Source organism: Grampus griseus, assembly GCF_964374135.1.
Source record: "Grampus griseus genome assembly, chromosome: 6".
NCBI classification, from domain to species: domain Eukaryota; kingdom Metazoa; phylum Chordata; class Mammalia; order Artiodactyla; family Delphinidae; genus Grampus; species Grampus griseus.
In genome coordinates this window covers 36,686,432-36,708,718 of record NC_139000.1, presented here as the reverse complement: position 1 = coordinate 36,708,718, position 22,287 = coordinate 36,686,432, and the positions used below count along the sequence as shown (strand labels likewise).

The 22,287-nt window shown below is 47.3% G+C and overlaps 1 protein-coding gene across 1 annotated transcript; it reads right to left on the bottom strand.

Moving 5' to 3' along the window:
- Positions 1-72: 72 nt before the first annotated feature.
- Positions 73-7,213, bottom strand: CD72 (CD72 molecule). Its single transcript, XM_082657259.1, has 9 exons — positions 7,032-7,213; positions 6,815-6,922; positions 6,150-6,221; positions 5,450-5,539; positions 4,777-5,112; positions 2,104-2,252; positions 1,331-1,446; positions 479-628; positions 73-217 (listed from the first exon to the last, which is right to left on the bottom strand). Exons 1-8 carry the CDS (start codon positions 7,111-7,113, stop codon positions 484-486), a joined length of 1,098 nt encoding a protein of 365 aa, XP_082513385.1. The 5' UTR covers positions 7,114-7,213; the 3' UTR covers positions 73-217; positions 479-483.
- Positions 7,214-22,287: the final 15,074 nt, after the last annotated feature.

The following is a 22,287-nucleotide window of genomic DNA, read 5'->3' as shown; positions in this document are numbered from 1 at the left end:
GGGGAGGCCAAAATCTCTTCTAGAAGCTGCTTCACACTTTCCCTGGGAACAGTCCAGTTTCTGGGACAGGATCTCTATTGGCAGCAGGCTTGCCTAGAAATGTTGGGCATGGATCAGCCCTTGGCCAGGCACTGTCCAGGCAGAGTGAGGACACGCTGGAGGGCGGTGGATCTTAGGACCTGCAGGCTACAGCTTAGGCTCTTGTTGGCGTGAGTATCTGGAGGATTAAAGCATCAGGGAGCTCCACAGTTGACTGTCCCTAAGAACCTCATCCAGCTCAGCCCATCTCCTCCCCAACTCCCTGGACAGCCACATAGCCAGCCTCCCCTGCCCAGCACCCCCTTACATAAGCACAGCCTGGAGGCTGTGGACATGGCTGTCACTTACAGGAACAAGTTTTCCCCCTGGCCTCTGGGCCCCTGCCCTGAGACCCTCTGCCCCCGGACTCCCACGCCTCAGTCCCATCCCCGACACTTACCCAGCTCAGTGCAAAGAGCGGTCCGCATCTGGATACCTGAAAGCTTCCAGCTCACAGATGGAGGGAAGAGAAGAATAACAGTCCTCTACCTTCAGACTTGCCTGCCACTCGCCATCTACCTTGGTACATCTTTGGCTTTGACTATAATACCTAAAGGGTGGTGATGTAGCACTGGGATAAGTTCTGGCCCCCTCCTATCCCATCCTCCCTTCTCTTGCCCTGCACAAACCTAACCCAAGTCCTAACTCACCCTGCCTACCTAAAGCCGTGTGTGGGATGGTTCAGTTACAGGTGTCTGGACCCCAACCCGAAGAGGCTAGAGGACCAGGGAGGGGAAAATGTCACCCAAGGTCCTAAAGATGGAAACTCCAGTTAGGTAACTCCCTGTTTCAGGGTCCCTGGGGTTGATTCTCAAAGTTACCCCATTGCTTCCTTTCTCACTTCCCTGGGGCAACTCTGGTATACCAAGTGGCCTTGACTAAAAAAGTACAACCTCAGTTTGGGTAGCCTTGTCTGGACTGAGAAGTTAGAAGGCCGGGGTTCTTTACCAGCTGTGAAGCCCTAGCTAAATCCTCAACTTAGCCCCCTGAGAGAAAGATGACATAGGTCCCAAACTGGTAATTTTTTTTTTTTTTTTTTAAATCACGTGCCAGGGACGGCTAGGTACTGGGGATAGAATAGAAAGCAAGCCTGCCTGTTATTAATCAAATAGAAGAAGTGGACAAATGGGCAATTATAACATTGATTTGTGAAAAAGTTTTGAGAGTAGGACCTGGAGGAAGATCTCATTACTGTGTCTTTATGAAGGGATTATAGAGGATTTTTGTTGCCCAAAAGTCCTAACAAACTTACCCATTGTATCTTGTACCATCACTCCACTGCCAGAACTGATTTCTGAAGTTAATCCAGTATGATTCAGCTGAACCACCTTGTGCCAACACCTTACGTAAGCTTCTGGCATAATAAGTCTGAAGGGAGATTCGGAGAGACCAGAGGTGTGTGAGGAGTGATGGGAAATATTGGAATAGGAGGAGGGAGGGGGTGTCGGGAGGAGGGCACCTGGACTGATGGAAGAAAATGAACACTAGAGAGGCTATGAGCTTTGGCAAGAGGACTGTGCCTGACCTTGGTGCATGACATCGGCTCATCGGTGACCATCCCCGCATCCTTCAAGTGCCACCCTGCAGATGCAGGCTGACCCTTCAGTTCACGTGCGTGCATGCGCGCAGGCACACGCACACACACATGCTGGGTAAGAATTTCTGCCAGCCTTCGAAGAAGAGTCATTCTGTGGGCTGTTCTGGTCACAAGGAACCAATCCCTACAATCCAGCCCACCAGGTATGGAACCTGTCTGCCTGAGAGGCCATGAGAGTCCAAGAACCCGTTCAGCAGCCCAGAGCTGACCAGAAAGCTGAGATGAGAAACAGGTTAACGTAAAGATGGCTCGTTAAGTTTCAACTCTCACGCCAACCCTAATCAGTTAATAGGGCCATCTGGAGCACTGTGCTGAGAAGCTGCATGGAAAAGGGACGCACGCCCTGTGTGCACTGCCATCCCTGATTGATGACACGTGTCCCTTTACCCAACAATACCCATACCGTCTTTGAATAGGGGTTTTCTTACTCCATATGAATAAGACGTGTCGCTGATTTTGGCCAGTTCAGAGGACAGAGATTTACAATGCCTTTGGCTGTCCTCCCAATTTCTCTTAGTAATTGAGATGTAAAAGCACCTCCTCTCATTCAGTATCCATCCCAAGGGACAGCAGGAATCTAAAAAGAAGAAAGAGTGTGGCAGCACTGCCCAGACCCAGGAGGGAGATCTCAACACTTCGGATGAAGTGAATACTCAGCAATCTGGTTGCTGACAATGTTCCCTGGGGTCGAACCTCAGTGCCTTCACTGACTTCTGGTCCTTAATCTTTGCAATCTTTCTTTCTTGCCTTCCCTGGAAATGCCATATCTGTGCATACTTAGTAAAATCCTTTAACATTCAACAACTTTACTCCTTAAAATATAGGAGGCTTATTTGAAAAGGACTGGTGGTACTATCCCCAATTTCTGAACAATTGCCGTTTACTCCCCCATTTTGGCTAACTTCACCTGGGCCCCCGATAAACAAGTGTTCAATAGGCCTCCCATTCATCTCATTGGCTCCCTAAAGCATTTCTCACTGCATATTCAAACTTTCCCACACTCCTCAAGCGGCTAGCCACCACCTTCCCCTCCACTCCTCCACAAGTAGACAACCTTGCTGCCTGCTTTGCTGAAATGCAGACACTTGACGTGTGAACTCTCTCCATTTTCCTCCTCTCCACCTAAAAATTTGTCTCTTCTCTGTTCCTCTTTTCCTGACTATCTGTCAGAAATAAACCTCCTCTTTCTTTAACATCCCGCACCCCAGTCTATGCTCCTGATCCCAACCCACCTCCCTCCGTTGCTTCGTCCCATCTGTCCTACCTCCATCACTCAAAAGTCATTCCTTCTCCTCCAGCTCCCTCTCTTCTGTCTACGTTTTCTCATCCCCACCCAGCTACCGCCTTAGGTTACTGTCTAACAGCAACTTAAAGGAATAAAAAGAAGTCGGTGTGGCCAAATGGACGAGGGCGAGGGGACAAGCAGCATGCTGAAAGGTAGGCAGGGGCCTTGGAGGCCAGGTTGAGGATTTTTTTATTTTTATATTATGAGCAAGAGAAAGTCAATGTAGGGTTTTACACTGAAGCATTTTGTACTCTGGTTGTATCCCAAGTGCCTGGGTACAGTGCTAGACATATAGTATGTATTCCGTAACTTTTGATGTAATTAATTAAGTGAAATGACATGATCTTAACTGGGATGACATGATCAGATTTTTGTTTTTAAAGGATTACTCTGGCTGCAACATGAAAAGTGGATTTGGAGGGGGGACGTTTAGGAAAAACATTCAGCAAGCTGTTGCAGTTATCCTTGCAAGACATGAAGATGGAGAAAAATGCAAATGGATATATAGATTTGTTGATGAAAAATAGAGGGTGTTCCTCTCTGACAGAGGAGGGCATCTGCTGAGAGTGAGAGAGAGGGTAGTAGGGTACAGAGAGCCAGCCGACCACTGCAGATTTGCCAAGGCAGGCAGTGCTGGGGCCCCAGCTGAAGTTGAGACTAGAGATTTGTGGCACCAAGCAGAATGACTGCACAACTTGTCACCCCTGGGTGCAGGCATGTGCATTCATCCAGGACAATGGAGCCGAGGAGTGAGTGGGTTGGCTGAAGTGATGGGCCCCCAAATCCAAGATGGGTAGAGAGAGAAGTGAAGACAGGTGATGGCTGATGGGAAGGGAGGAAACAGGGGAGCCAGCAGGTTGGAGGCCTCCGTGAGGTTGAAGAAGAAGTGTGTGGAAAGCCTATAGAGGGCCAGCTGTGGTCAGAGTGAAGACCCGAAGCCATCCTTTCAGCGGAAGAGCAGCTTGGGATGCTGAGGTCTAGGGTTCAGCTGTGGGGAAGGAGGGGGCAGCACTGTCATGGAACAGAGGCTTGTAGAGAATGAGAAGGTTAAAGAAATGAGGGCTGGGGGTGTCTGTACATAACCTCTCTGTTTTAAGCCTTGGGGGAGTAGCCAGTTGCCCCTGAGCTAGACAGAGCCTAACCTCTAGACAACCAGTCCATGGACATTCCAGTCCCGTTGGGCTGGGGACCCTGCCTCAACCTCAGCCAACTTTGGCAGACCTTCTATGTGTCCCCCTCCCTCATCCCCACACACGGGCTGGACTCCTCCTTTCAAAAGGGATGAGCATTCCACCCTAATTCCCTGTCCTACAACATCCCTGCCCACCTCATTGCGAGAGCTTCAGCTGCCTTGCCCCAGCCCCAGACTGTACCTCATCCATCAGTAATTCTTAATCTTTTGGGGAATCTCAGATGTAGAGAGAATTAATTAAAGCTACAGGTCCTCTTTTTAGAAAAACATGCGAACAATCAATTTCACATCCAAATTCAGGGGGTTCCCAGATCCTTGACACTGATGTCAAGCCAGGTGAGCCCTGAGTTTGCTGCTTTGGACAGTGTCATTTGCACTGCTGGCTACCACCCTCTTCTCCCCTACAGGATCAGCCTTAGAGCTGGGTGAGCCCTCCCTAAAACCAGTATGCAGCTAGATCCTTCGCCCTGTTGGCCCAGGCTGCACAGGTCATGTCAGCCAGCACTCTGGTTCATTACCCCTTTCCTGAACAACTCAGTGGCTTCCTAATAGATAGATAGACCCCTCACTTCAATCCATCCTTCATGGCAGGTCCTACCATCTCCCCTTTCCCAGAGCAGATACCTGGTGAGGGGCATGTGAAGAAGGGCTTCAGTGTGTCCTGCACGCTGCTCAGCCTCTGCTCCAAGTTCATCCTTTGTATCTCCTTATTTCTCAAGGCCTCTTTTGTCTTCTCCCCATCTGACTGGCAGGCCTGCAACTGCTCTTTGGTAGCCTGGCCAACCTTCTGTTCCACCTGTAGTCTTTCCTGACTCTGGGCCAGCTCCATCCTGGACCCCTGCAAATCCTCTTCCCTCTGCCCCAGCTGGGTTATCTTTTGGCGCAGCTGCTGCCTCAGGGTGCTGTTAGTGGCTTCCAGAACCCTGTTCATCTGCTGGAGCTGCTGAGACACCTGGAAATCTGTTTGGCCATAAAGAGAGATTTGGAGGACATCTTCAGCCATGCTCTGGTGCCCTGAGGCTTCAGCATCAGTCCTTTTGCTGCTTCTTGCAACTTTCTGCATAACAGGCTGGAATGGAATATAAGATCTGACTGCCTGAAGCTTAAGGAGGTACTGGATTAGGTGAGGACAATTTAGGAAGTCACGGCACTCTGAAACAGACCTGGCTGGAAGCCAGACGAAAGCTGAAGATGTGGTGGTAGTGATTCCAGGCCCTGCTAGGCAGGGCAGCTGTTGGGGAGAGTGGGGGAGAACGTTGTCTGGGGGCAATGGGAAATGGGGGGCAGCCATACTCACAGTGCACTCCCAGGCAGATGGCAGCCACCCCTAACAGCAGGCAGGTGAGGAGCAGGCCCAGGAAGAGGTACTGCACGTAGGATGCTTGGCCTTAGGGAGACAGTGGGTTGGGGGGCCGTGAGCCCCACGAAAGTTGATAGACTGAGGGGGTGTGGGTGGAGGAGATTCACGGGAAGGAGCATCCCGCAGAGGACTTGGAGCACGCGTGGTGGTTTCTGTCTGGCAGAGTTTCCGCAGGTGGTGGAGGTAAGGTGTTCCGGAATAAGGGCTGGGGATTGTTACCGGTAAGGACTGAGGGGCACTACCTGGTAGGACGGGGAACTAAATCTCAGACGGAGACCCGAGAGGTGGGTACGTGAATGGGGACCATAGTAAGGGGGAAGGGGGCAGACGATCTGGGTCGATGCGTCGGAAAGATCTAAGGATGAGGGTGAAAGAGGCAGGGGAGGGTGTCACGGGGCTGCCCGGGCTGACCGGAGGGCTGCGCCCCGGGCTCAATCCGTGGGCCAGACCTGCACACCGCGGGGCCCAGCACCACCTCCCGCGGGGACCGGTGCCAGCACCTGACTCCGCGACCACCCCGGGGGGCCTGGTGGGGGAGGGCTGCCCAGCCCGAGGCCGCGCCCCGCCCCCACTCGCTGGCCCGAGACGAGCTGGGCAGCGGGTGGCGCGCGCGGGGCGGGGAGGACCAGGTACTTACAGGGAAGAATCCGCCCGGCAGCTGGTGACGTCACGGGGCTCCAGGCGGCAGTTGGCTGCTCCGACTGGACCCCTGCGGAAGGGATCGACTCAAGTTTGAAGGTGGGAAAGCCAGGAAATACCCCTTCTCCCCACCCTACTCACCCCCTCCACCGCGCCGAGACCCCAGTCTGTCCTAAGGTGCCTTCTGCCACTGCTCTGGGACGCCCTTAGCGCTCTCCGGAGTTCCGTATCTCCCCTGGGACTCTCGTGTCCCTCCTGGGTCTTACCTTATCCTTTCCCTGGGGACCCTCTATCGCCCTCCTGGGTCTCCCTTTATCTTTTACTCTGGGGGCCCTCGTCTGCCTGCCAAAACCCTCTCCCCGGGAGTGCTCTCCCCCCTCCCCCCTCCCCTCTCTTCTCTCTCCCGGGACTCCCCATTTCCCACGCGCGCTCAGCTCCCCAACAGGGCTGCCCTGATCCCTCCGTGGAGCCCTAGCTCCCCACCGGGATCTCCACCTTACCCGCTGGGAGCTTTATTCTTCCTTAGCTCCCATAATTGGTGCTCATTCTCTTCCTGAGAATCCCCAGCCTTTCTCCAAGGGTATTGTCCTCCCAAGAATGCTGTGGACTCCCCAGCGCAAGACACAGTCCCCCATAAACACACATCCCCTGGGCTCTCCAGACCTGCTTTGTCCCCTAATCCAGCGGAAGCCAAGCTTGAGGGTCCTCCTGGGCCTGGGGGCACTTGAACATTCTCATAGGTGAGTTCTCCGTCTTCATCAGCCTCTGGGTCTGGAGAGGAGAGAAAAGGTGGCATCAGGATTGGGGTCTCTGGGGTGGGAGTGGGGTCTTCAAGGAGGATGGAGATGCAGAATCAAGGAGACACCTTACCCACCCTTACCTTGTCCTAGGCGGCTGGAGATGCTCTTCTTCAGGGGAGCCTTCACAAATCGCAGGTCTGCATAGGTGATGGCCTCAGCCATGGTCCTGAGCACCTCTGCTCCCACTCGCCTCCCTCCTCTTCCACCGGCTCCAGGCTTTCTTGCCACTCTCCCCTCTGTCCCTTCACACTCTTAGGCTCTGTGTTCCCTGCGTGACTGCACAGCTTAGTGCTTTGCCCTGTGACTTCCAGTCACAAAAGAGGAAGATGTGACCCAGTCTCAGACAGATGGGTTCAGTGAAGCAGACGGCATCCCTGAGCCCCAGCCAGAGGGGCAGGGGAGGGGAACCTGAGGTCCAGAGCATGGGGTTCAGGGCTGGGGGGTGTCACAGAACCAATACTCAGGCCTGTCCCTGTGTCTTGCCTGTGCTCCTCCTTCATGCATCCCAGACCCACCTTGACAGTGCTGGGCTCCGAATGCCCACCCTCATCAACTACCCTGATTTGCTCCAAGCTTCTTTCCTGGCTGCCCAGTCCACAGGCTTTCTGTGTGCAGTCAGAGCTCTTTTGTGCTCAACTGACCAAAGAGGATCTCCCTAATCGTTGCTCCAGGGTGGGGCTTCATCCTCCCCATCAGATTGAGGGGTCCTAGTGTGGAGCCCTACCTCCTCCTCATCCTGAGGTTCCCAGTAGATATGAGTTCCCAGAAGGGGGGTCCCTGACTTGGTGGGACTTTTCTCTCCATCAGTTTGGGGGCTTTCCGGGTGGGCCCGGCTCCCCTTCTACTGTAGTGCTACAGAGCTGCTGAGAATCCCACACACAGAGAAGTTCTCAGTCCAAAGCCTTTCCTGGGAATGAGGCAACGCTTTGGAGGATGCAGAGCATCTGGGACCAAACTGACTGTCCTGTGTAAACACCCCCAGACTCTCGCTTCACAGCCTTTCCCTGGCCTCCTCCACCTTTGTTGCCCTAATGATCACACCTGTGGCCAGTCAGCCTCTTCCTTGTCCCATCCTGCCTTCTGGCAGACTGACGTGACCCCTGTGTTCCAGTATCTGAGCCAAACCCAGCAAGCTGAGTCCAAGAGGCAGAAGCTCTGGGAAAGCCCGGGCTGAGGGTGAGGGTGAGGGACACCACAGTTTGTGTGCCTCTGGAAAAACCTTCAGCACTGACTATTCATGCACCTTGTTGGGGGTCAGGGAGCAGATGAGCAAAGGACTTGCATGGGGATGAAGATGGACTGCAGCTTCTCAGAGGGGAGGCAAAGAGCAGGGCTGGGTTCTGAGCGGGCAGACTCTGGACCAGCCAAGGTTTTGCTTTCTTCTTGGTTCGGTTTTGGCTTCTCTTGTACTTTCCTAGTAAAATTCTTTCGTTAACAAGTCCCTCAGGTGGACCTAGAGTCTGTCATACAGAGTGAAGTAAGTCAGAAAGAGAAAAACCAATACCGTATGCTAACACATGTATATGGAATCTAAAAAAAAAAAAAAATGGTTCTGAAGAACCTAGGGGCAGGACAGGAATAAAGACGCAGACATAGAGAATGGACTTGAGGACACGGGGAGGAGGAATGGTAAGCTGGGACGAAGTGAGAGAGTGGCATGGACATATATACACGACCAAATGTAAAGTGGATAGCTAGTGGGAAGCAGCCGCATAGCACAGAGAGATCAGCTCGGAGGGGTGGGATAGGCAGGGTGGGAGGGAGGCGCAAGAGGGAGGAGATATGGGGACATATGTATAGGTATAGCTGATTCACTTTGTTATACAGCAGAAACTAACTGTCCCTTTACTCCCAGCCCCAGTGAAAAAGGGGGCATTTGTGGAGGAAGACCAGGGACTGAGAGGCCTGGCTGATGGAGGAGAGGAAACGGGGGGAGGGTGTGCGTGCTGAGCAGAGGTGCAGAGGGCTGCCTAAAGTTCTTTTTATCAGAATGTGATCCCCCAAGGGCTCACTGCGGGTGAGAAGAGGCTGGGGCAAGACAAGGTATGGAGGTGGGAAAAACCCACCTTGAGTCGGTGACATCCTCCCCCTCAGAACCCTTCCCCCAACCCGCAGCTGCAGGGGGGAAAAAGGAAGGAGAAAGAGGTCCTCCCCCCATGCTAGCAGCTCGTAGTGTACGGTTAGTGGTGTGTGGAGGGGTGATAGGCCTATGGGTCTGATGAGAGCTCTGCCCAACAGTGTCACCCAGCCTGCCCAGAAAAAGTGCCCACTGACACAGAAGAACACATTTGTCACCTGAGAAACGTGTCGGGGGGAGAGGCAGACATCCACATGGGTGTGAGTGTGCAAGCATGCACCCGCATCCCCAGGTCTCTGCAGTCTGTTGGGGCATCTGTGAGAAGCGAGCATCTCTGCCCAAGCCTGCCTGGAGGGTTAAGCATGGAGGATTCTGGGGCCTGAAGGGTGCATGTGATGGCTGTGGTTTTTTTCCATGGCGGGAAATGACAGGTCATTTTCATAAGTCTTAAAAGGTCATGGGGACAGAGTCCATAAGTACATCCTTTTGAAGGCTCAGTCTTTCCTAGGGTGTCCCTGCAGCTGTTAACTGTCCCTGCTTGATTAAAGTTTCCAACACCCCAGCCCCCTCTCCCAGACAGTGAGAGTGGCGTGTGCTGGTGACTCCCTGGGGGCCTCAGGGGCCTGTGAGCGTGAGTGGGAGTGCATAGAGCAGCTGGTGGCAGGAGTGAGGGGGCGTGGTCAGGGTACTGGTACCTGTGGTGCACAGGGCATGGGGCGTAGGGACAGCGTGTGTGTAAATCAATTGCAGAAACACTTGCAGGAATTCTGTAAACTGGAGATAATGTCCCAGTTTTCAGAACCCGTGTGCAACAGGGCCTGGATGCCAGGTAAAATGCCAAAACCAATCTTCAAATGAGTGTGTGCTCAAAAAAGGAATCAATGGGCATGCTGCCTAACTCGACCCTCGGGGAGGCTTTAGGAGGGAGGGTGCCCAGATGGGACTGGATGAGCTAAACTGCACGCCCACAATGCCTTGGATGTCTTAGGCCAGCCGGTCTGTGTTTCTGTCCTCTTTAGCTCTTTTGGTGATGGATACACATCTCCTTATGACACTCCGCATTCCCTCAGTCCTAGACCATCGTGTGGCCTTCTTTTGTGAAGAAGATATGAGAGCAGAGTACGTCTCCTTCCCCATGTGTCCCACATGGGGTCTTTGCGATATTGACATGTACATTTCCTTTCGAGGCTGGACATCAGAAAGGACAGCTGTGACTCTGAGCTGCACCTCACCTACCCAAATGTCAGGAATGCCTGGGGGCTTCTCAGAGCTGAGGGGCCAGTGCTGTACACTTCAGCTTTTCCAGGATCATAATTTCATCTGAGATCCTAGAGGACAAACACCAAAGCCCATTTCTTGCCCTCTCCTGACCCCTCCATGCTTATTTCAGGGAGTGGTTCTACAGTAAACAAGAGGAGGGAGCCCAGCTATGAGGGCCTCGGAAAAGAATGTGCTGTGTGGAAAGGGGCTCATCTAGGGACTTCCCTGGTGGTTCAGTGGCTAGGACTCCACACTCCTAATGCTGCAAGGTTCAATCCTTGGTCACGGAACTAGATCCCTCATGCTGCAAGTAATACCTGGTGCAGTGAAGTAAATTTTTTTTTTTTTAAAAGGGGCTCATCTGTATAAACTTTCGCGAAGTCCAGCCAACATCAGGAAGTCAAGGAAGTCTCCTGAGACTCTGAAAGTCAGGTTCTGTCCATCTTCATTACCTTAACCCACTGACTGACTCCAGGAGGTCCTAATCTACAGATAGCATGTGACAGGCAGAAAAATGGCCTCCCCCAAATGTTCACAATCTAATCCTCAGAACCCGTGGACAGTATAGGTTACTTTACCTGATAAAATTATTAACGTGATTAAGTTAAGGACCTTTAGATGGGGAAATCATCCTGTTTTATCCCGGGAGGCCAATCTAATCACAAGTCTTTGGAAGGATGAAGCTTTCAGGGCCATGGGAAGAAAGAGATTCAACCATGGAAGGAGGGGCAGAGAGATATGACATGAGAAGAACTCCACCTGCAGATGCTGGCTCTGGAGCTAGAGGGAGGGAACCACGAGCTGATGAACTCAGGCAGCCTCTAGAAGCTGGAAGAGGCGAAGGAACACATCCTCACCTAGAGCCCCCAGAAAGGAACCAGCCCTGCTGACACCTTGACTTTAATCCAGTGAAATATGTGTCAGACCTCTTACCAACAGAACTGTAAGATAAGAAACTTGTATTTTGTAAGCCGCTAAATTTGTGGTAATTTGTGATGGCAGCAAGAGATAAGTTTCCTGAACTGTGGAGGAAGCATGATGTAATGGAAAGAACATGGCATAGATAAAGAAGCCAGCCCTGCCACAGTGTGTGACTTTGGGCAAGTCACAATTTCCTATCTGTGAAATATGGGATTTTCTAGATGATATCTGACATCACTCAAGGGGTTCATGGCTGGAGACATAGTAGGTGTTAATTTTAGCAAAAGCATCGCTAAAAGTCTGTTGAAATAGCTTCAGAGTCAGGAGGGAGGACTGTGGGCCATCTGACAGCACTATTAAGGGGATTCGTGCAGCTCTTTGATCACTGAAGGCAGAGTGCCAATAGGTCTCCAGTGAGTGCCCTAGGCCTCTGCTTGGCCCTGTCTTGAATGGTGACACAGAAAGCACATTCATATATGCTGATGGCACAGAGCTCTAAAGAAAAGCAAATAGGGCTTCCCTGGTGGCGCAGTGGTTGAGAGTCCGCCTGCCGATGCAGGGAACACGGGTTCGTGCCCCCGTCCGGGAGGATCCCACATGCCGCGGAGCGGATGGGCCCGTGAGCCATGGCCGCTGATCCTGCGCGTCTGGAGCCTGTGCTCCTCAACGGGAGAGGCCACAACAGTGAGAGACCCGCGTACCGCAAAAAAAAAAAAAAAAAAGAAAAGCAAATACACCAAAAGGCAAACTCATGATTCAAACATTGCAGCAGAGCAAAATGATGGCTCCAACCACAGACTGAAATATAATAAAAATAAATAAAACAGCTAGAATCTGTTGAAAAATGAAACTTGGGGCTCAAAAAATAAATTACATAAGCATAGGTTGGAGGCAGTCCTGGCTTAAAAATAGTTTATGTATAAATGTCTGAGAGGAGAGACAGTTATCAGTCGTTTTGGAGCTAGAAGGATCTTAGTTTGACCCACTTATTTTACAAATTAGGAAACTACACTCAGTGGGCTATAAGTTCATTATGAATTAACCGTATGACTAGGAGGGTTGGTGACAAAAGGCTGTCCCATAGGACTACAGCTTCTTTACCAAATATGCCAGACATTGTGCCGGCCACACCTACAGCCTCTTCTAAGGGGGGCCAAACCCCTGCTGATGAGGCAGCCCTAGACCCCCAAAATTGTGTTATGTGACCTCCAACCCCTCTGACCTCAGCTGACTGAGATAACCAAGTGGACAGCAAACTCAAGGCTGGCCTGTTCAGAGACCAGCCAGTGGCCTCTGGGGTGGCCTGGCCTGGAAATCAGAGAGGATGTGAGCTTATCAAATTTTCGTTCTCAGGAATTTCAGTGGGAGAACATGGAGATGAGCACTCAGGTAGCAGTGGGAGCAGAAGCGAAAGGATGCAGAGAGAGAGTCCATGTGGTGCCCGGAGCCTCCCACGCTTAGCAGTTGTGCCTGGCTCCGACCCTCTCACACACTTGGGGCAGGGGGATTATCCCGGCAGGTAAGCCAGCCTGACGATCACGGGGAGATGGGGTTGCTGCTACCTATCGCGAGCAGGGGGAGCGGGCCTGAACGCAGGAGAGTCGTGGGCACCCCTTGGTGCTTCGTGCCCAGTGATACGTTATCCACATATGGGCAACGGTGACCACCCCAGCCTGAAAAGGACACAGTTGTCGGAGCTCCGACCCCTTGGAAATGAAGGTCTGGGTTACCCACCAGACAAGCCATCTAGACCAGCATCAAGTGCTGCTTGAGAGCGAGGGGGAGTCTAGAATGGATGGAGAGAAGGAAGAATCTCCGCTGCAGCCTTAGCACCAGCTACAGTAGTGTAGCTTATCCCACTAACCCTCCTAGTGTAAGGTTTTCTTCCTCTCTTTCCTCCTCCACTTTTAAGAAATTGTGACCTTGGAGAAGCAGTGACAGCATGACCTAAGGAGGGGCATGAGTGGATCTGAGTGATGCAGGCAGAAGCACACAGAGCCTCAGCCATCCCTGACCCCCTGGTCTTTCCACTTGGTGTGCTTCAGCCTGGCTTCCAACTGCCAGCATCTTTGCAGCTTTTCTTTGGCAGGCAGTGAGAAAGTGCTGGAAATCGGTACCTCGCACCAGAGCAGCTCAACCGATGACTGGTGGGAACTGGTGTACCCCCTAGCAACCTCACCCTGGGGGGCTAACTGAGGGCACATGGTCTACACTGGCTCTCAGCGTTTCCCAATGGCTTTGAGCCCCAGTTTTCCACCATGGACGTAAAGTGGTACCTCCTTATTACTTTAAATTGCATGTCCCTGACTCCTAGTGAATTTGAACATACTTTCATGTTTGTTAACCAGTTAGATTTGCTCTTCTTTTGATGTTAGATCATTTGTATTCTTTTTCTCCCCCCAGAATTTTATTTTGAAAATTCGAAGCCTAGAGGAAACTTGGAAGAATAATACAATGAATACTTACATGTCCTTCATCTAGTATGCCAGTCAAGGCTCAAACTGTTCTCACCACATAAAAGAAATGACAATTATGTGACATGATAGCGGTGTTAGCTAACCATGGTGGTAAGCATAATGCAGCATATAGATGTATCACATCAACACATTGTACACCTTACACTTACACAATGTTATTATATCTCAATAAAAAATGGCGCAGAGAAGTAGACCATTAGGGTATGTGTACACATATACGTACATGCACATAATTTTTTTTCAATTCAGAGATTTGTTACAGGAAATTGCCCTTACCCAATTAATGCACTTATAAGAACTAGTTAAACGGTCTGTGAAAGGTCATTATCTTTGCTTCTGATGCTGGAGTTTGGAGTCTGCAGGGCAGGCAGCTGGGGAGGCAAGGCGAATGGAAAGTGGGAGGGCAGGGATAAGCCAGACCCATGAAGACAGCCTGGAAGCCCAGTCAGTCTCTCACTACCTCCAGCTGTGATGCTGTGAGTGTCCTGCAAGAGAAGCTGTGCCCTCCCTGACCAGGTGCCACTGCTCTCGAACAAAAGCCCAGCTGGTACACAGTCCCAGCCCAGCTTCCTCTCTCAGTAAGGACGGCCTCCTGTTCCAGGACCATTTCTTATTATATCATCCTTTCTCCAATGAATTGAATTGCCATGTTCCCTTATACACAAACACCTAGTTTGGGATTCCTGTTTACCTATTGATTCCCTTTTACTTATTGATTTAAGTGGTCTTAGAGCATGTTCTGATGTTTGGTAAGGCAAATTTCTCTTTTTCTTTTAAAATATTTGTCCTTGACTCTTCTTTGAGATACAAATTGGAACTATTTTAATGGTATACTTTAATTTTGGAAGCATTGACATTTTTTTCTGATATTTTATCTTCCCTTCCAAGGGAAGGGAAGAGGGAGGGTTGAGGGAGTTCCCCGGTGATCTAGTGGTTAGGATTCAGCACTTTCACCGCCAAAGAGATGGTTGCATTTTCTGTTTGTCCCACTTTTGCTTTGTATCTTTTAATTATATTATATAACTTTCTTAATATGAGTACATATGAAGTCTTTTTTTTTTTTTTTTTTTTTGCGGTACGCGGGCCTCTCACTGTTGTGGCCTCTCCCGTTGCGGAGCACAGGCTCCGGACGCACAGGCTCAGCGGCCATGGCTCACGGGCCCAAGCCGCTCCGCGGCATGTGCCATCTTTCAGGACTGGGGCACGAACCCGTGTCCCCTGCATCGGCAGGTGGACTCTCAACCACTGCGCCACCTGGGAAGCTCTCTTGTTTGTCCTACTTTTGCTTTGTATCTTTTAATTATATTGTATAACTTTCTTCATATGAGTACATATGAAGTGAATTCTTGACTAAATTTACATACTATAAAAATTCCAGTCATAAAAAAAAAATGTCCTGGGAATGTAATGTACAGCATGGTGACTATAGTTAATAATATTGTATTGTATATTTAAAAGTTACAGACTTCCCTGATGGCACAGTGCTTAATAATCCGCCTGCCAATGCAAAGGACAGGGGTTCAAGCCCTGGTCGGGTAAGATCCCACATGCCACGGAGCAACAAAGCCCGTGCGCCACAACTACTGAGCCCTCATGCCACAACTACTGAAGCCCACACGCCTAGAGCCCATGCTCCGCAACAAGAAAAGCCACCACAATGAGAAGCCCCCTCTCACCGCAACTAGCGAAAGCCCGAGCAACGAAGACCCAATGCAGCCAAAAATAAATAAATAAATTTATTAAAAAACAAGTTACTAAGAGAGTAGTTTTTTTTAATTAATTTTTATTGGAGTACAGTTGATTTACAATAGTTTCTGCTGTACAGCAAAGTGAATCAGTTATGCATATACATATATACACTTTTTTTTAGGTTCTATTCCCATATAGGTCATTACATAGTATTGAGTAGAGGTCCCTGTGTTATACAGAGGTTCTTATTAACAGAGTAGATCTTAAAGGTTCTCATCACAAGCAAAAAAAAATGTAACTATATGCAGTGATGGATGTTAACTAGAGGTACTGTGGTAATCATTTCTCAATATATACAAATATCGAGTCATATTGTACACCTGAAACTAATATGATGTTATATGTCAATTATATCTCAATTTTTAAAAAATTTACATACTGTATCATAGTGGTTACAAGGGTAGTCTCAGTGCCAGCTGCCAGGATTCAAATCTGAACACTTAACATGTTACCAGCCAGTGATCTGGGGTAAATCAATTAATCTCTCTGTTCCTCAGTGTTCTTTTCTGTAAAATTAGAATGATAATAGTAATTGATCTCAAGAGGGTGTTGTGAGGATTGCTTAGAAGAGTGCATGGCATTATGGTGACTATAATTGTTATTATCCAAGAATTTTATAATTTTATAACTGAATTGAATATTTCCCCATTTTCAATTTGAAAAGATGCTTATTGCTAGAATAGGAAAAAAGCAATTTGTTTTCATTATATTTATCTTGTATCCAGTCAACTTTCCAAATTGTATTGCCTTTTTACTAGTTTTTTTTTTACTAGTCTGGAATTTTTTGATAATATAATCATATCAGCAAAAAAGAAGCTTTATAATTTCTCAGATAATCATAACAATTCATTCCTTTGTCTTACTGCATTTGATAAAACTTTCAAGATATGTTAAACAATGAGGATAATAACAGGCTACATTTCTGTCTACATTTTTATTTTAATAAAGTGATTTTAGTGTTTCACTATTAAGAACAGTACTTGCTATTTAGTAAAAAGTCTGATATATTTAAGCAGTATTCTTTTTTACTTAGAGTTTTTATTAGGAACAGTATTAAGTTATGCTGGCTCTATGTATTAAATATGGGAGCTTTTCTTCTTTTTCTATGACAAGTTTAAATGGCATGGAAATTACCCTTATTGAATGTTAGATAAAGCTCAGCTGTGGCACCAACTGAACGCAGTCTTTTCCAAAAGTAGATCCCTAATTACCTTTCTATTCTAGTTTTTTCTAAGATCAGTTGAACCATTCAACCTTTCCTCTTTCTTTGGGTCAATTTTGGTAATTTATATTTTTCCTGAAATGTATCCATTTCCTCTAAATTTTCAAATTGTTTGCTGAGTAATTTTAAGTTGCACTTTTTAATAATTCTTTAATTCTCTCTTCTAACTGTAATAATGTTTTCTTTCTCATAACTAATGTTTTCTATTTTTACTCTCTCTTTTTTTCTCCTCGCTTGGGCTTGCAAGAAGTTTTTCTATTTTATTAGCACTTTTAAAGAACTTTTAAAAAATTTGTGCTTCTTAGTATTTTTGTTTGTTTCCATTCATTCATGTCAGCTTTTGTTATTTCCTGATTACTTTTGGTTTCTTTCCTTGCTATTTTTCTAATTTTTTGAAATAACTATTCCCTTTATTTTACCTCTCTTTTTAAAAGCTTGCTATCTTTATGGTATTTCAGGGATATAATATATTATATGATACAGGGTAATTGAGATGGTTTCTGGTATTACACTATTTTTTCATTCAGCATTTAAATTTTGCGAACACAGTAATTTTGTCACTTTTTAAAACCAGCTTTACTGTATTGCAACTTATATGTATATTAAGATTTTTTACATACATTAAATTTTATCAATTTTAAATTACAATCCTATGAGTTTTGCTAAATGTATTTGGTCATGTAACCACCACCACAGTCAAGATACAGAAGATTCCCAGCACCCCAAAAGTTCTCTCCTACCGCTTTCTAAGCAGTCCTCACACCAGTTTCAGCCTGAAACTTAAATTCCCTTTGTTGGATATCAGCATTACCGCGGTTTTCTGTTTATCTGCCTAGTATCCCTTTCCCACATCTTTATTTTGAAAGTTTCTTCATCACTTTAAGTGTGTTTCTTTTAAATAATATGGACCAGAATTTGATTTATAACCGAGTCTGACAGACTTTTAATGGAAGAATTCAGTCCACTCATGTTTACTGTAATGAGTGATGTATTTGATTTGTTATTTCCATCTTACTTGTTTTTAAATTTCTTAACATTGTTGTGAACTCTTCTTTTCTTTACCTTTGCTGGATTGTGTTTACTGTAATGAGTGATGTATTTGATTTATTTCCATCTTTCTTGTTTTTAAATTTAACATTGTTGTGAATTCTTCTTTTCTTTACCTTTGCTGGATTGAATGAATGGCCGTTCATCCCATTTCCCCCCTTGTTATTTGGAGTTCATCATTCTACTAATAGTTACTATCCTTTGCCCTGCTCTCTATATAGGCACACATGACTCTCCTAGTGTGTGAACCCAGAACAGCTATTTCCATCCTACTCGATTTATCTTCTACTTCCTCTACACCCGAATAAGATATGGTCTTTAGATGATTTTCACTACCCCTCCCTCTCTCTTTCATCCTCCCAACCCCTCGCCACTTAAGTGCTAGAACACTTACCTTCCCCTTATCTCCACTTCCTGATTCCAGAGTTTTATTGAGATAATTTAGTCATTATTAGAATTTCCCTCACAGTGTGTTCCATCTGTTCCAAGCGTCCTTATTTAGCATTTTTATTACACGTTATAAATACATAGAGATATAGATATAAATACATAGATCATGGTTCGTTGCTCCCCACTGCTTTCTTTCCTCTTCTCTTCATCTTCCCCTATCTTGAAGTCTCTGTTCTGATTCATTTGTTGTTTCATTAGAGTCTTCTCTTAAAAGTATTTCTCAGATGAGCTACTGAGTGATTATTGCAAATCTTCAAATTTCTTTCTTTCTTTCTTGGCTGGTTCTGGGTCGCAGGCCTTTTCTCTCATTAACTCAAATTCAGTTCTGCTGTCTTTTAACTTCCACGGTAGCAGATAAGAAGAAAGAACTTTCATTCTCCCTGGATATGTGTAAGATTTCTCATATCCTTAGAGCTTAGGAATTTTAACCTGTATGTGGCTAAGTGTGTAGTTTTTTTCTTCTAGTTTTATTGAGATATAATTGACATACAGCACTCATAAGTTTAAGGTGTACAGCATCAAGATTTGATTAACATACATCATGAAATGATTATTACAATAAGTTTAGTGAACATTCATCATCTCATATGGATATAAAATTAAAGAAATAGAAAAACATGTTTTTCCTGTAATAGGAACTCAGGATTACTCTCTTCGCAACTTTCATATATAACGTGCAGCAGTGTTAGTTACAGTTATCATGCTGTACATGACATCCCTAGTATTTATCTTATAACTGGAAGTTTGTGCCTTTCGACTGCCTTCATAAGTGTGTGTCTTTTCCTACCAATCCAGTCTGTAACTTGAGTCTTTCTTCAGCTCAGGGAAATTTCATCTATTATTTAACTATGACCACTCCTCTCCTGTTCCTTTTTCTCCAGGAACTCATAGAATTTGCAGTTAAGTCTCCTGGGTCTGTTCCAATTTCCATCTTTCACCACATGATTTGCATCTGCATATTTTTGTTCCATGCTTTGAGATATTTCATCTATTTGATTTTCTAGATCTGTTTTTGAGTTTTATCAGTGACTATCCTCTCCTTTGATTTATCTATGGACATTTTTAGTTCTGATATCACATTTTCATGTTCAGGGAAATCCTTTGTGTTTGAGCTTCACACATATCTCCTCCAGGCTCTCATTTTTTCAGTCAGAGGTTCATCTGTTTCCTCCAGCAGGTCTCTCTGCCCTCTGGTTTGTTTGCATTCTCCCAGCCTCAAGGGCTGAGAAAGTCAATCCACCATGAGTTTTTTGGAGAGTCAGGGAAACTCAGTAAAGCCATTCATTGTTCTTGGGAAGCAGGCTGTTTCTGGGACTTGCTGCCTTCCTGAAGGTCTTTGCTCTTGGCTCTGAAACTGTTCTCCAGAAACTTGTCTGCAGGGAATTCTCTCAGCCAGGAGTTCAGCAGAGCCCACGTAAAGCCCATCACCTAGGGATTTCCCTGGTGGTGCAGTGGTTAAGAATCCGCCTGCCAATGCAGGGGACACGGGTTCGAGCCCTGGTCAGGGAAGATCCCACATGCCGCGGGGCAACTATGCCCGAGCGCCACAACTACTGAGCCTGTGCTCTAGAGCCCGTGCTCCCCAACAAGAGAAGCCACTGCAACGAAAAGTCCACGCACCGCAACGAAGAGTTAGTCCCCACTGCCTCAACTAGAGAAAGCCCGCGTGTAGCAATGAAGACCCAATGCAGCCAAAAATAAATTAATTATTTTTTTAAAAAAAAGTTCATCACCTATAGCTGGGAGCTGTTGGGGGGTGTGGAAGCTTCTGTAGGGTGGCCACATGCCCAGAATCCCCTCGCTCTGGATAGTCTAGGTATTATTGACAGATATAGTGATATTCACCAAAAGACTTAAAAACAGAAGCCATTAATAGTAGGTGCCTCTGGGAACTACAACCTTTTACTTTGCTTTTTCCCCCTCTTCTAGGATTTCTCAACTTTGGCATTTTTAACTTTTGCGGCCAGAAATTCTTTGTTGAGACTGGCTGATCTGTGTGTTTAGTGGCATCCCTGGCCTCTACCCACTATAGACCAATAGCACTCCCTCTCCAATTGTGACAGCCAAAAATGTCTCCGGATATTGCCAAATAAACCTTGGAGGGTACAGTCACTTCTGGTTGAGAACCACTGTCGTATACCCTTCAGATTTATTTGATTTTTTTATCATGTGCTCACACTATTCCTATAATTAAACATTTAACTGAGGTTATGAGACAGAGGAGGAAATACAAAGCTGTTGTGAGGAAACAGAAGCATGAAGTAGAGAATATACATTAAGGGATGCTGATGCAAATTAGCAAAGTGGGAAGAAATTGGGAAATAAATAAAAGAGGCAGAGACGGAGAATCTGAGTCACAGGACTGGAGGAGCAGGAGTGTGAAGACCCACATCCTCCTGTCCCAAGGTCCCCAGTGATGCCAAGATCTGAGATCCAATAACAGTCTGCACAGGCCCAGTCAGATCATAGCCACTGTTCTGGGATTCCCATTCCATCCAGTCTCTTAATTACCCCAGGTTTCCTTACAATAAACACCCCTTTACTTAAGCTAGGCTAAATGAGTGTATTCCTTATCAACAAAGTCCCTGTAGATTTAGTGCCCAATAAAGAGATGGCTCCCCACTGTTGCTGCCAGTATTATATTCCCTTCTTAGCACCACACTTTAAGAGAGATTCTGGTCAAGTGAAACAATGGGAAGGATGAGTAGGCTGCAAATATGGTCTATAAAAGAACTGTAAAAGGAACCTTAGAAAGCTCTTCCAGGGAAGAAGGGGGGAAAAAAGGCTTAGGCCATCCAGCAAGGCTGGCTTCCAATTCCTCCAGGGCTGTCATGTACAGGAGGAAGAAGACTGATTTTATGCCTGTAGCTTAGGAGGCAGAATTGGTGAAAAGTAACATGCAAGCAGATATTACTCCCCCCGCCAAAAAAAAAAAAGTCTCAATAAAAAAGATAGGAAAGCAGCATTTGGTAAGGTAGTGAGCTCCGAATCTCTGGGAGTGTTTAAGAAGAAGCTCACAGTGTGGTTCCTGCAGTGGGTAAAAGTTTGGGTCAGATCTGTCAGCCTCCTTCCAGCTATACAATTCTATAGAAATGTAAAAGCTTGGCAAGAGGCTAGGTTAACTCACATAGTATGCAGAAATCTCTTAGGGTCAAATGGCATGATAGCACATTCAAGTATTAAATCAGAGGAGGGTGGCTGGTGGAGGAGTTGAGCAATGAGGTTTAGCATCTTCAGCTGGCCTTGGTCAGCTGGTCTTTCCCCACAGAATTAGTCAGAACTCGTGGTTGGAAGAGTTAGAAAATCTAACTTAGTCTGACTTAAGCAAAAAAGGGACTGTATTAGCTTACATAACCAAAAAGTTCAGTAGGCGGGTCTAGCTCTGGGCATGGCTGGATTCAAGGTTTCAAATGAAGTCATTAAGACTTGGTCTCTCTCCGTGTCCCAGCTTTGTTTCCCTCCTTTGTAGACAAAACCAGCTTGTAAGTTTAGAGTTATCTTGACAGTGCAGAGCAAGGTCAACGTTGGAGGGGCCTTGCCTGAAGGGCCTTCGAGGCCCTTCCCCACCTATAAGTAATTCCTTAAGAACTTCCTATCATTGAGCCTTTGACGACCCAAAGACCCTGCCTCTTTGCATCTTGAGCCTTGAGCGTAACCCTGTTCTCCCAGCCGGAATCTCAGGAAGAGGGGGAACGCGGGGCCACACCCCCACCCCCGCGGGCCCTGGTGGCTTCCCCTAAGGATTCGCCCCTGGGAATTTGCCGAGGACAGGGCTCTCCTTCTGGCTGGAAACAGACACCAGTGAGGGAAGGTAGGCTGCTAGGGAAAGCACCTGGAGCTGTGGAAGGGGCGAGAACTACCACGTATTTCGTGGGACGAGTTGATCAGCTAGCGAGACGTGGCAAGGGTGTCTGAGGCGGATCTGGCTGCCCCGACTTATTTCCTAGACTCAGGGACCAATTAGTAAGTTGCCACAGTCCTGGCGTTCAGTCCTGAGGGCCTAGGCTAGGGCACGAGCCTCGGTGATAGGCGAGATAAGACGGTAAGAAAAACTCAAGGGTTGTAGGAGGGGGAAGGCAGAGGGTCCAGGCCTCGAGAACTGGAAGGAGAACAAAGTTCAAATAGCACCCAGC

Coding starts and splice junctions, on each gene's coding strand:
- CD72 (XM_082657259.1), bottom strand. CDS start 7,113: ATGGCTGAGGCCATCACCTATGCAGACCTGCGATTTGTGAAGGCTCCC. Junction 5,113..5,449: donor CATCTGCCTGGGAGTGCACT/GTGAGTATGGCT, acceptor ATGGCCAAACAG/ATTTCCAGGTGTCTCAGCAG. Junction 2,253..4,776: donor CTTCACATGCCCCTCACCAG/GTATCTGCTCTG, acceptor TCTTCTTTTTAG/ATTCCTGCTGTCCCTTGGGA.